This window comes from Notamacropus eugenii, chromosome 4, assembly GCF_028372415.1.
Source record: "Notamacropus eugenii isolate mMacEug1 chromosome 4, mMacEug1.pri_v2, whole genome shotgun sequence".
NCBI lineage: Eukaryota > Metazoa > Chordata > Mammalia > Diprotodontia > Macropodidae > Notamacropus > Notamacropus eugenii.
Window position 1 is genome coordinate 10587444 of NC_092875.1, and position 13613 is coordinate 10601056.

Sequence of the window (13613 nt, forward strand, 5' to 3'; positions counted from 1 at the left end):
TTGGAACGCTACATATGGAAGAGCAAAAGAACTGGGCCTCTGGCCAAATATATCATACCCAGCAAAGTTAAACATAATTTTGAATGAAAACAATGGACATCTGATCAATTGTCAGACTTCCAAGACACTGTTAAAAAAAACAACAACCACCCTGAAATCAATAGACTTGACATACAAGAACCAAGAGAAATATAAGGTACGTACCAATGATCTATCACAAGGGACTCAATAAGGATAGAATGTTTACCTTTTATGTATGGAAAATGCCAAACCTATGTGCAAGATTGTTACTTATAAGAAAGCTTGGGGCAGACCTGAGTATGATATGTCTTTAAAAAGTCAAACCATTCAAGAGCAGCTAAAAGAGTAACTAGTCTACACAAATGAGATGTGAGAGGAAGAACCAATACAGAGGAATTAGATGGGGCTGTTAGTTCTGGAAACTTACTTTCATTAGGAATGAGTTTAAGAGGGGAAAATACATATCCATCTAGGAGAGTAGGAAAGTCTTCCAAATTTAAAAAAGAAATAAAACTCTCAGGGGATAAGGAGAGGGGAGAGGATAAGGGAGAGATCTTTACAGGGGAGGGTGGGGGAATAGATTAAAATGGGGGTGAAGAAGGGTGTTTAGATTTAGGGGAGTGGGAGGAGAAGGAAGGGCTTGTTGGAGTGGGAGTAGGTTAAATAATGGGAGGGCAAGGTAGCATGTAGAAGTAAAGTAGAAGAGTTAGGAGAGATAGGAAAAAGTAGTAATACATGAACATAAAAACAAGTTTGGGAGCAGAATCTCTTAGGGAAAGTATATGCTTCTATGTGTATATATGTGTATATATGTATATGTGTATGTATCTATCGATACCTGTATATTGTATCCATGCTCAATTGTAGCCTTGGGGTGGTGGGTAGGGAGGAGGAAGGGGGAAAAAAGAACACAGTAAAAAGCGTAGGGCAGAGAACAGAAGAAAACCTACAAGGAAGCAAAGATGAACTGAACAGCTCTCAGCTTAAGGCTGCCTTTGTTCCTCTGGGTTTACAGGCTGTATTTCTTGCTCAAAGATCAAGCCTCAAACCCAGTTCTCTCTGGAGCTCATAGACTGGACAAGTCCCCACCCATCTAGCACAGAGTGGATTTAAATACTACATAGTAATGGTTTCTTTTTGCCCAGGAACCTTGAGCATCTGCTCCCAGTCTGAATTTTTTTTTTTTTGATTAAAGGGGCCATCCCTTAGGCAACTCCTTAAAGAAGTCGATTCATTGAATGGGTGTATCTCACTCAAAGTGAATGTTGTTTGTCCTTCGTTCTCCAAGAGGACCAATGACATCATGACTTGCAAGTGAGCTGGATTTCAGTGAGGCAGGGCTGTGCAAAGTCACCAGCCTCACTTTCTCCTCCACAACCATCTGGATCCAGTGACCAGATATAGGTCAGGACGGCTGGAGATGGCCCCAGATGCAATAGGAGACCTTGGCTTTTTCAAGCTAAAGTCTTTCCCGGGTCTCAGTCTGTCTGAGTCAACATCCATTAGTGATTAAAGCTAGGTAAGAAATGAGCCAAAGAATGGATTCTTTTACCTAGTCAAAAAAAAAAAAAAAAATCAATCTGGGAGGGGAAGACCCTCAGGGGTTCTGGCCAGAACAGGAACAACTGCTATTCACACTCACTCTGAGCCATCAGAGCCCAAATAATGACCAAAGGAGGCTCAGGCTGGGACCTATTGCTTCTATTTTGGAGGGAAATGAAGGAAGAATAGGGAATATCATCTCATTTAACTAGGGTGCTCAGAAAAAATATACATAAACAAGGAGGATGGGGCTGGGGGCACTGGTGGTATTTGAACCTCATTCTCATCTGAAGTGGTCAAAGGAATACACACAGTTGGATACAGAAATACATATCACACAAGAAGGAAACAAGAGGGAAAGGGGGGAATGAGAGTGAGGGTAGATTGAGGGCAGGATTAGTTCTAAGCAAAATAAACTAAAGACTTCACAAATATTTACCGCAGCTTTTTTTGCAGAGACAAAAATTTGGAAACTGAGGGGGCGTCTGTCAATTGTGGGAGGACTGAATAATTGATGGTATATAAAAGTAATGGAATGCAATTATTGTCTTGCAAGAAATGATGAAGGAGACACAGAATTAACATAGAGTGAAGGGAGCAGAATGAGGAAAAATAATTTATACAATGACAAAAATAGTGTGAAGACAAACAACTTTAAAGCCTCAAGGACTCTGATCTGCAAAATTACCAATCATGATTCCAGGAGTCACGATGTAGTACACTACCCATCTCCTGACAGACAGATGATGGACTCAGACTGGCTAGAGGGGGTGATCTGGAAGAGGATCCAGCAAAAGAGACAGAAAAGGAGCGGTCAGACAGGGAGAGCGATGTCCTGAAAACCCCAAGAGAAGAGAGGACCAAGGAGGAGAGAGTGGTGGACACGGTCAGAGGCTGCAGAGAGGCCAAGGTGAATGAGGGCTAAGGTCGCTTTGGAGAGAACAGTTTCAGTGGAATGACAAGGTCAGGCTTGGACAGTAAGGAGTGAAAGGAGAGAACATGGAGGGCCCTCATGTTGATAGCTTTGTCTGGGAGTATAACCACAAAGGGCAGAAGTTAATGGGTGGAACGATCAAGTGATGGGGGAGACATGGGCATGTTTGAAGGCAGAAGGGATGAGCCAGCAGAGAGGGAGAGACTGAAAAATAAGTGATATCATGGGCATAAGATGAGGAGGACAGAGGGAAGGGGCAATCTGGGAATGGGGTCTTGAGCAGGTGGAGGGAGTGCCCTTGGTCAGGAGTGAGGTGACTTGGTCATGTGAGACCAGGGAGAAGGAGGAGGACGTGGCAGAAGGAATTTGAGTGCCAGGACATGAGGAAGAGTGGAGAAGAGGGAGCTCACAGAGAATGGCCTCAGTTTCTTCTGTAAAAGCTGGAGAGAACACTACAGAGAGCTCATGGCATCAACGAATTAAAGCTAGAAGGGATATCAAAGGTCAACTAATCCATGGGCCTCATTTTACAGATGAGAAACTGAGACCCAGTTAAGTGGCATAGTGGAGAGAGCTCCAGGTCTGGAGTTAGGAGGACCTGAGTTCAAATCAGGTCTCAGACACTACTAGCTGTGTGACTCTAGGCCAGTCATTTAATGGTTGTCTGCCTCAGTTTCCTCACCTGTAAAATAGTGATGATAGTAGCACCTCCCTCCCAGGGTGGTTGTGAGAAAGAAGGAGATATTAAAAAGTTATTAGCATAGTGCCTGGCAGAGAGTAGGTATTTAAAAAATACTAGCAACAATGATGATGATATACCTTTTCCCAAAGTCACACAAGAGTGGGCATTCAAACCCATGTCGTCTGATTTCAAATCCAGTGCCCTTTCCACTGAGCCTCCCAAATGCTCGATGGCAGGGGGCTGAGCAGATCAATCTTTTGCCATCCTTTCATTTTTCTCGTTAAAAGATTCTGGGTGTCTTATGAACAGAGGCTGGGAACTTGCTTCAGGGATCAAATATCAAAAGCCTCCTTTTGTTGTCATTGAGTTGTTTCAGTCATGTTTGACTCTTGGTGACCCCATTTGGGGTCTTCTCACAAAGACACTACAGCGGTTTGCCATTTCCTTTTCCAGATCATTTTACAGATAAGAAACTGAGGCAAACAGAAGCTGCTGAAGTGTCTGAGGCCAGATTTGAACTTTCCAGACCCAGTATTAGCCTACATACTTCTTCCTTCACACCAAAAGGAAAGAACAAAATTTAAGTCGTCCACCTGTCACTCACCATGACTTTCCTTGGGTTCAGAGTTCTTAACCAAAATGTTAAGACAACATATATTTCATGACTTATCTCAGAAAAACAAAACTAACAATGTTTCTAACATTTGGTTCTATCCAATAAATGGCATATCAGATTATTATGGGGAGGCTATACAATAGCAGTGTTTTATATGAAAATAACCATCTGTACACTCCCTGGACAGCTCCTGGCTGTATTAAATCCAATTTCTGTTAATGTATTTTCAGGAGAACAGGCTTTCAGAAAAAAGGTTGTCTTATGATTTGCAGTCATCAAGCATAGATTTCCTCACTTTTCATCTCTTTCAAACAATTCCTTAGTAATTTGTACTTTTCTCCCCTTGTCATTAGATACTCCATGAAATTCACATCCTAGTCCCGGTAGGAGATTGTGTGGTGTCTGATGCTTATTTGATGAAGGTTGTGTTTTCCACAGTGTTAACCATTAAATCATTTAGTTGTTTCTGTGATTTTTATTAATTACTGATGTTCCAGGTTTAATTAAAAATGCAAAAAAACCCCCACCCAACTCCAAAGAACCATGGAAAAATACATTAGAAGACTACCTTTCACCAAGTTCAACATCCACGTGAGATATGGCATAAAGGACATCAAAGATGTGTCCAGAAGAACAGGTAGACCAGCTGTTGTGATAATGATAGGCAACAGCTTGGAAGCGACATTGGGACCCCCAAGTCAATCAAGAACCAAAGGACAGCCTTTGCTCTCCCAGGGGCTGTTGGGAGAATTCTGAGGTAAATGTGGATAAGAACTGAACAGGATGAGAAGGTGTGGAATTGTTAGGTGACCTGGGTTCCTGATAAGAATTCCCACGGGGATCCCCTATGCCTTGGGAATGGTGAATTGTGTGAACATAAACACAAAATTCCGTGGGACCCTCTGCTTTAGCTCTACTGGGTGACACAATTCACTTCCATAGTAGAAGCACCACCTATTCCACATAGGCTGGGCTGGCATTACAACCTCCGCGAAGATTGTAAATGCCTTCAGACTTGAGAAGGGATGGAGATTTCCAGTCATCAGAGGCATAAAATGGCCAGCACATGAGGAGTGAGGGCTACTCTGACTTGATGGATTTTCTTCCTCAAGAATCCTAAGGGGATGAGGGGAGCTACATCCCCTGGAACCAATGCTGTATCTTTGCCAACTATCTTTCCTAAGTTATTGTAAATAAACTTCCAATGCTGAGTCTGAAATGCCAGAGGGCTTGAGTCAGATCTGGCCCTGAACTGGTCTTTTTCTTCTCTCTTACATCTTAAGTATGTTGACTAATGAGAGCTGATGCCATGAGCATCGGTAATATCTGTAATCTGTGACAATTAATCAAAACCTGGTTAATATTGCCTGCAGAGAAGAATAATTAGCAAATTCATAACTCATGCCTACATTTCCACATACATTTTTAAAGCTGATTGTTAAATGCAGCTTTATGCTCTGAATTACTGTCTTTAATAAATGAAAGCATTGCATGAGTCTGGTTCCCCAGTGTAAAATTTGAGGCCTCTGAACTCAGCTTAGGCTGTAGAAGTCAAACCTAGAAGGGACCTGAGAAAGCTGCCATTGGAAACACTTTGTTGAGATGATGGTTTCCAGCCCTGCCACCCTCATCTTGTATGTGTGCAGTTCATTTTAAAAACCTAACACATTTCATCATATTACACTTGGCTCAATATATTGGCCTGGTAAGATAATCCAGGATTCTGACTCATTGGCTTTACTCCGGACTCGAGTCTTCTAGTATGTTAGAGGTCCCTTCCAGCGTTTTATCATATGCAGATGTGATAAGCATGATGTGAATGCCTTTATCTAAGTAGCTGATAATGATGGTCAGCAGCCCAGATGGGTCCAAGTAGCCCAACCTATCCCTGTCCTAGAATCCCTCTGACATCATCCCCCCAGAAGAGTTTTGGAGACCAATAAGAAAAGGGAAACCGCCATCACTTGGATACTTCCAGTTGCTAGAAAGTATTTTCTCATTTACTCAAAATCTGTATTTTGATGACTTCCATCCACTGCTCAATGTTCTGAGGCCCAGGCTTCCCCAAAGCAAAACTAGTGGACATGACTGCATCTAACAGTGCATGTAACATTCAACATCCATGGCTGTTCACCTCACCAACAAAAAGAGGAAGTTCCTATGCTATTTTAAGCATCAGTGCGGTGATGCCACAATCATATTTTAAAAATAACAACCCCCACTGATATCATACTTTCAGGTCTGAAAAGCTCTTTTTCAAAATAGACACATGTAGTAAGCAGTACAAGCAGACCCATTTTATAGCTGAGGAAACAAGTCTAAGAGGTTAAGTGACTGCTCTAGGGAGTATCTGAGGTGGGATTCAGACCACTGTCTCCTGACTCCAAGTACTTTGGTCTTTGGACAAGGCCTAGCTGCCTTTCCTCTTTTCTCCTTTTCCTGGTTCCTTCACCACCTCAGAATATACTTTGTTGGTTCTGGCCACTTGAACTCCTTAAGAACAACTGGGGTTGTCTCTTTCCCTATTCATCTTGGACTTAGTCTCTCTTTTAGCTATTTGTTGTGTCCTTTGTGTCTCCAAATGATTCTTTTGGCAAAACAAGAGTTGTTGGAGCAGTTCTCTCTGCCCTCCATCCTCCGTGAGCAGCATCCTTGTCCTGCATTCTTTGCCCGTGCTGAGCTCTTCATTTCAGCTCCTCGTATTTCAGGATCATGCTTATTCACCTGCCGTGGCCGCCATCTCTGGGATATTCCTCGCACTCATATGGAGCTGGGATCTCACTGATTTGAGCAGACTGCCTCATCCATGCCTGTCCATCCTGCACTCCTCTCATGCCATCTGGGTCCCTCCCACATTCTGGGGTCCATGCCTTTCCTCTGTCATTCCTCATCCTCTTCCAAGCACAGATTTCCTGGGTAACAAAGGAAGCAGCAGGATAGAATGGAGAGAACAGTGATTCCAACGTCTGAAGACCCAGTTTCAAATCCTTCATTCCTGTGAGACCTCAGGCAAGTTGCCGCATCTCTGTGGGCCTCAGTTTCTTCACCTGTCAAAGGAGTGTGCTTGGACTTGATCTCCTCTAAGGACTGCCAAGACCTCTTCCTGCTCCAAGGGAGCTGCCAAAACCTCTGCCATCCCTTTCTCCCACTCTTCCTCCCGATATCTCCTCTGCTTCCAGCTCCTCCCCACCACTGCCTCCTGTCTAATCCTCATAGTTAGTCCTTCAGAGATTGTCTTCCATGTCCTGCTACCTTCTAGCAGCACTTTCTTGGGTTTTGTCTTCTCCAAGTTGGATTTCTTGGCTCCTTCCTTGGATGGCATCTTCTGTGCATTCCTGTCCCTGCCGCGCTTCTTTCTCCACTGCAGCCAGGCTCTCCAACTTAGTTTAAAAGCTTCTTGGCTACACTTTAAAAACTCCAGGCAAACCTAAGTCTTATTAGTCCTTGTTGGATGGATTCTACACTTTGTCAAGAGCCCAACATCCCAAACCCATCCTCAGACAGTACCACTATCAGAGGTTCATTTAAAGTCCAACATCTCTTAATTCTTAGCAATGCTTTCTGAATTCCTCCTGGCAGTATGCTTTGGTTCCATCTGAGATGAGAAGTAGTGATCTGGATGGGTAAATCTTGGGAGGGTCTCTGTCATGTCCTGGAGACACATCCCACCCACAAAGCCAGTGGCTTCTCTGTGGTTTATGTCCCTCCTAGAAGGGAACAATTAGCCATTCGTGCTAAGTCATTGTTTCTTCCTTGACCCTTTCTTGAACAATCTCTCAGCTGGGGGCACCTGGGAGTCCCCAATGGTATGACCTCCTCAGAGGGCACAGGAGGCTCACAAGGAAAAGAGAAGCCTTAACTTTTGCTTGGTTGGTGTCAAAGTAACCCAAATTAGAGCCCAACTTTGGACTGGGGATGACTTATAGGAGTAAGCAACAGAAGGTTGAAAGTTAATTCTTTCAGGGTCAGGCTGGAACATTTTTATTTCAATGGTTAAATTTTATTTAGGCTGGTAAATTTATTTGGGAAAGATCGAAAACAAAAGGAGAAGGGGACAGCAGAAGATGAGACAGACAGATAGGGTCATGAAAGCAAAGATCATGAACTTGGGCAGACTTGGAGAAATAGTGGAGGGCAGAAGGGCCTGGTATGCCGTGGTCCACGGGATCCCGAAGAGCTGGACATGACTGAATGAACCACAATAAAACTAACCACTAAATTAGAAAAACATTTTAAGTCACATATCCCAAAAGGATGCCGGGGAACTCTACAAAGCCATAGACTTCCTGAACTAGACAGGCTCTCAGCAACCTCCTCTACTCCAGCCCATCCTTGAAAGGAACCTTCTACTACAACGACCTTGTTGCACATTTCCCCGGACTTCAAGCCTCAATCTGCCCCCTGCTGGTTCTGTACTCAAGGGCCAACCAGACAAATCTTTTTTAACACGTGATAAGAGATTCACAGGCTTGAAGACAGTGATAGATGGAGGCCCCCCAAGCCTTTCTTCTCTAGGCTACACAGGCCCAGATCCTCCCCCAGTGTGGCTGCCCTCTGCTGTACACTCTCTAGCTCCTAGAGGCCCAGAACTGCCCATATGGTGCTCCAGGTGAAGTCTGACAGGGCAGAGTCAGTGGGATTCTCCCCTGTACCCTTAAGGCAGCAGGAGAGGGATGCATCTCTAGGACCAGTCTTGGGAAGCTCCAAAGCATTCCCTAGAGTGTTCAGAAAAGACTGAAAAATGATCAGTGGGAGGGAAAATTAACTCCAGGAGGAAAGGCTGTTTAAGGGAAAGGACGGCATTCAGGACCCCTAGGCTCTGCCATCTCATCAATGTGACCCTTGGTTCAGGCCGTAGATCATTCGGGTCTGTCCATCTGGGGCAGCCTTGTCTGGGTCCTCTCCCAAGTTCACCACAGAGGGTCTACCCAAAGCACTGAAGGCCTTCACAGCATGGGGAACACACAGGTTGTGCACTGGTCATCCCCAGCTCTCACCAGATCACTCACCCACCTGCTTTTCCAATCACACATTTATTTCTTTGATGACATCTTTAAAAAGCTACATCAACCAGTCAATCCTGAAGGACCGAATTTGTGACTGAGTATTCAGCTAGAAAAGGAATGCCAACATGTTCCAAAACAAAACCAGGCAGAAACAGGAGAGTTTGCTTGAGACTGTCAGTGAGGAGGCCACATCTAGAGGCTGCGCTGGTTCTGCAGTCGGGAGACCCCAGTTTTCATCCCAGCTCAGGAATTTACTGACTGTGGCCACTTCACTCGAATGGGCCTCAGTGTCCTCTTCTGCAAAATGAGGATAACAACACTGGGCTGCCGGAGTCACAGGACTGGTCTTAGGAAGGCACTTTGTACAATGGAAATTTCTACGTAAACAAGAACCGTTATCATCGCCAAAAAGAAAGGAAAAGACCGAGAAGGCAATCGTGAAACAGGAAGTGAAAGGTTTTGTTTTTTATACCAAGCCACTGAACAGTCATCCCAGAAATAAAACAGTGTGAAATTAAGCACAATGTTCATAACAGTTATTTTATGAAGATAACTTACCAGGTGTTAATACGATAGGCTCTTGCTCACCTCGGTTGCCGTAGTAGCAAAATACATCTCCCTTGTTGGTGCTGACAGAGAGAAAGAAAGAGAAGGAAGGGGAGGAGAGAAGAAACAGGGATGGAAGGAAAGAGGAAGAAAAAAAGTCAGTCAAAATGGTAGCCGAGAGGTTCCATTTCAAGCAAAAGTATTTGAGATTGTTTTCAGAACTGTTGATGTGAGTGCCCAGCCCTGGCGTCACAGAATAGGGATGTCCTTCCGGCCATAGCATTTGTCTCAGTCTGGCACCAGCCAGGCTCTTGGAATGCCATGGAAGAGGAAGAGTGTTGGATCCAAGTCACTGCTGGCCATTTTAGCCTGGTTTGTACAGTGAACCCTTTTTGGGTTCAGGATTTGTTGAGTCAAAATGTGCGCTCTCCCCCAGCACTCCACTTAAACTTCCAAGCTGTTAGAAGGCCACTGACTTGAGAGGGGGTCAGAGGAGGGAGAATTTTCGGAAGCTTTTTCCTGATGCACTTTGTAGCAAGAGTGAGAGACTGTTTAAAAGGATGTTGTGGAGAGGGTGATTCTAGCTAGGGTAAGTAACTCTCCTTGCCCCTCACACACAGCAGGCAGCTGGGGAAGGGCTCAGACAGCAGCAATGGTGGTGGTGGTAGCAGTGCCCAGATCAGTCCCAGGAGAGCCAGTCAGCTCATAGACTGGGCGTGGCCGCATCCAGTGGAGTGCAGGTCTTTATCTATGCAGAATGGAGCTTTTGAAAAGCTGCTTCACGTGGACAGCTATGCCAGCCAGACAGGACAGCTGGACTTTTCTGCTTTTTATTATGAAGAATGAAGAAATTGTGAACTGCCATTAGATGGCTCACTCTCAACATGTTTCAGCCTTTCTTCTAACAAGAAAGGGAATTCCTCAGATCCCTATTTGGGCACAGCCATAAGAACCCATCCAGGGGATTTTTCAAAACAAATACACCTGTACTGGATACTACGATCCATTACATAAGCTTTAGAAATTCTACATGCTGCAAATGGACTTTGTCTTTCCTTGCAATGGTACGAATATCTCAATTCAAGCATCTAAACTTTAACAAATATTTATTCAACGCTGGCTATAAAACTATATTCTGCATCCTTCCTCCCTCCCTCTCTTCCTCCCTCCCTCCTTCCTTCCTTCCTCCTTCTTCCCTCCAGTGGACTATGAACTCCTTGAGGGAAGAAAGTGTTTTTCTCTTTTCTTTGGATGAAGATGAAGGTCTTGATCGATTCTAATTTACAGTTGAGTTCAAAGTACACTAAGTGTATGCGTGCGTGTGTGTGTTAGGATAGCAAAGGAAATCCTGGATCTGGGTGGTCATGCACTTTAGTCTCAGCTGATGGTGTAACCATTACATATAGGATGAATATTTTAAATCTGTAAATACTTGAATCTGCAGATTCATACCAGAGTCACTACAGACTTAAAGACATTCTGGATATTCTCTTACTTTTCATCTCTGTGCTGAAAGGCCCACCATGGAGGGGGTTATCCTGGGGCTCCAAGGTTCTGCCAGCAGAGCCATACTTGGGGAGGTCCTGCCAAGGGAGAACAGCTTCTTGGGAGGCCCCCATGTCTGACTGGCTGCCAAGCCAAGGAAGCTTGCGAAGCTTCCCCACCTGACTGGCTGTGGAGGATGAAAAGGTTATGTCAACTCTGCTCCGCAGGAGGCCCCTGGAGTGCAGGACCTGTTTTGACTTTTCTTTGTCTCCCCAGCACCTAGCAAAATGCCTGACAGGTGCTTGATAAGTTCTTATTGATAGTTTCATGGTTGGAAGATCATGCAGAAAGTGAGGGGCTGCAATCTACTTCGACGGAGGGCATGCCCACCTAATGGAATGCCCAAACCTTGAAGCAGAGGAGTAAGATGAAGTGATGATTTGGCAGAGATTGACAATGTCCATCTCTCAGCTCAGGGTGGCTGTGAGGAGGGTGCTGAGTGCTACAGGCATGTAAGGGCTACTCTTCTCCCAGGTCATCATCAGACTGTGGAAGCTCATTCTCATTGAATCAGGCCCCAAACTTCCTCCTGCCTGTAACTTCCCTTCCCTGGTCTTGGTTTTGTCCTCTGGGGCAAAGTGGGAGAAGTCAAAGGAATTTCTCTTCCAAAGGACATGCCTTCAAGTACTTAAAGAGAGGACTTAGGTTTCACTGAGTTGGTCAGTTGTCCAGCATTTATTAAGTACCTGCTGAATGCCAGGTACTCTAAATGCTGGGAATGTGTAGAAGTCTCTGCCCTTGAGAAGCTCCCAGCCTGCCCAGGAGAGGAAATGCAAACACCTATGGAGTATGCACATAATATAAGACCAGCTAACAAGGAAGGCACCAGCCTGAAGGGGCATTGGGAAAGGCTTCCTGTAGATGGTGGGATTTTAGCTGGAACCTGAAGGCAGCCAAAGAAGCCAGGAGGCAAAGATGAGGAGTAAGAGCCTGCCAGGCATTGGGGACAGCCAGAGAAAATGTTGGGTGGGACATGGATGAGGGACAGCAAAGAAGGCCCTGCTTTTCTCTCTTGCTCCTCACTGGGCCTGGGTTCAAGTCTCTCCTTCCCAGCCCTGCTCTGGAAACTCCTCTTTGTAACATCCTTCCTAAAACGTGGCAGGTAGAGCTGACCACACTCCTCCACTCCCAGAGAAATCTGAGAAAGGTAGTGGACAGCAGTGTCATTGCCCCCACTCCCACCCTCCACATACCCTAGGCCTCATCCAACCTAAGAGAATGCTTAGGTCTGGTTTTTGTTTTTAAAGCCAAACATCTCCTAGAGCAGTATCTCATCAGGCATCAGATCCGGGACGGTTAACTCCACAGAAACAAGCACATGGTCCAGCCTTCTTAAGGGTCTAAACTTTGATCCTAGTCAGTTTCGATGGGAATCTTTCTAAAATGTCTGATTTCTTATCAAACAGGGGCTACTGGAAAGAATAAAAAGAAGTTTGAGGACTTTCTTCACAAAGCTGCTCTGGGGAAAGGAACTCCCCAAGTGCTACAGTAGAAATGGGAACATTTGGATGCCTCGGGGTCATCTACTGAACCGAGTAGGATTATAAAGTATTGGAAAACAGAGAGGCACTGAAGTCACAGAGATCTGTAGAAGAATGCTGCTCTACGTCAGCTTTTAGAATTTGCAAAACACTTTTCTTCCATTGTTGCATTTGAGTCAACAACAATCATATGAGAGAAGGGCTATCACCCCCATTCTAAAACAAAGAAAATGAGGCTCAGATTTCAGTGACTTGACCTCGATCATACAACTAGTTTCAGAGGTGGGGCCATGACTCTGAGTGCACCCCCATCCCTGATGCCAAAACGACCACTGACCTGACAGGCCTGAGTTCTTGTGTTTCTTTGCAGCTTTACTCCCTATTGACAGTGGCTGCTGTGCCATCAGGGTGCCAACCTCTAGCACCTTTCACTTCCTTCCCCCCACCCCATTAGAAGAGAAACAAGTAACTGAGAAAAAAAATCTTTGCAAAAAGTCTCTCTGACAAAGGGCGCATTTCCAAGTTACATGAGGAACTGATCTGATTTGAATTTCTAAGATTGCCCTCCAGAGAAATCAAAGAAAGAAGGAAAAGACTCCTCTGGACAAGAGCAACTCTTTTGATGGTAGCCAAAAACTGGAAACTAAGGGGGGTGTCCCATTGGGGAATGGCTGAACCAATTATGTATATGACGTGATGGAATATTTTTGGGCCATAAGAAATGATAAAATGGACAATTTCAGAGGAAACCGGGAAGACCTTCACGAACTGATGCAGAATAAAGTGGAGACAATTTGTGCAATGCCACAGTATTATAAAGAAAAACAACTGAGACAGACTCTGGAACTCTGGTCAATGCCATGCTCAATCAGGAGCCCAAAAGGGTGAAGATGAAACCTGGCGGTCGCCTCCCGTCACGGAGCAGAGGACCTTAAAACGCCCCAAGCGGCACACATCTTCAGGTATGGCTAACGTGGGAGTTTGCTCTGCTGGATCACACAGATGTCGGTTGAAGGATTTGTTTTTCAAGTTTTCAAAAATGTGCTTAACGTGTAGGTGGTAGTTGGCAGGACAAGTTAATAAAAGAGATTTGGTACGTGAAAAATCAAAACAATAAAGCATCATGAAAAATAGAATTTGATAATTACGTCAAGCACAAAGCTCCATCACAAAAGATCCTTAGGAAGGAGAGTTCCACTGCATCCAGTTCAGATTTCCGGGTGAAGGGTCTACAGCATCA

At 44.7% G+C, this 13613-nt stretch overlaps 1 protein-coding gene across 8 annotated transcripts in view; it reads right to left on the minus strand.

The window, feature by feature from the left end:
- Window positions 1-13613, minus strand: part of TANGO2 (transport and golgi organization 2 homolog) — a 185964-nt gene that overhangs the window by 10951 nt on the left and 161400 nt on the right. For all 8 annotated transcript variants that reach the window (XM_072599765.1, XM_072599767.1, XM_072599773.1 and 5 more), the window contains one exon: window positions 9360-9430. In XM_072599765.1, the coding sequence (XP_072455866.1) occupies window positions 9360-9430 (71 nt within the window). The remainder of the gene's footprint in view (window positions 1-9359; window positions 9431-13613) is intronic.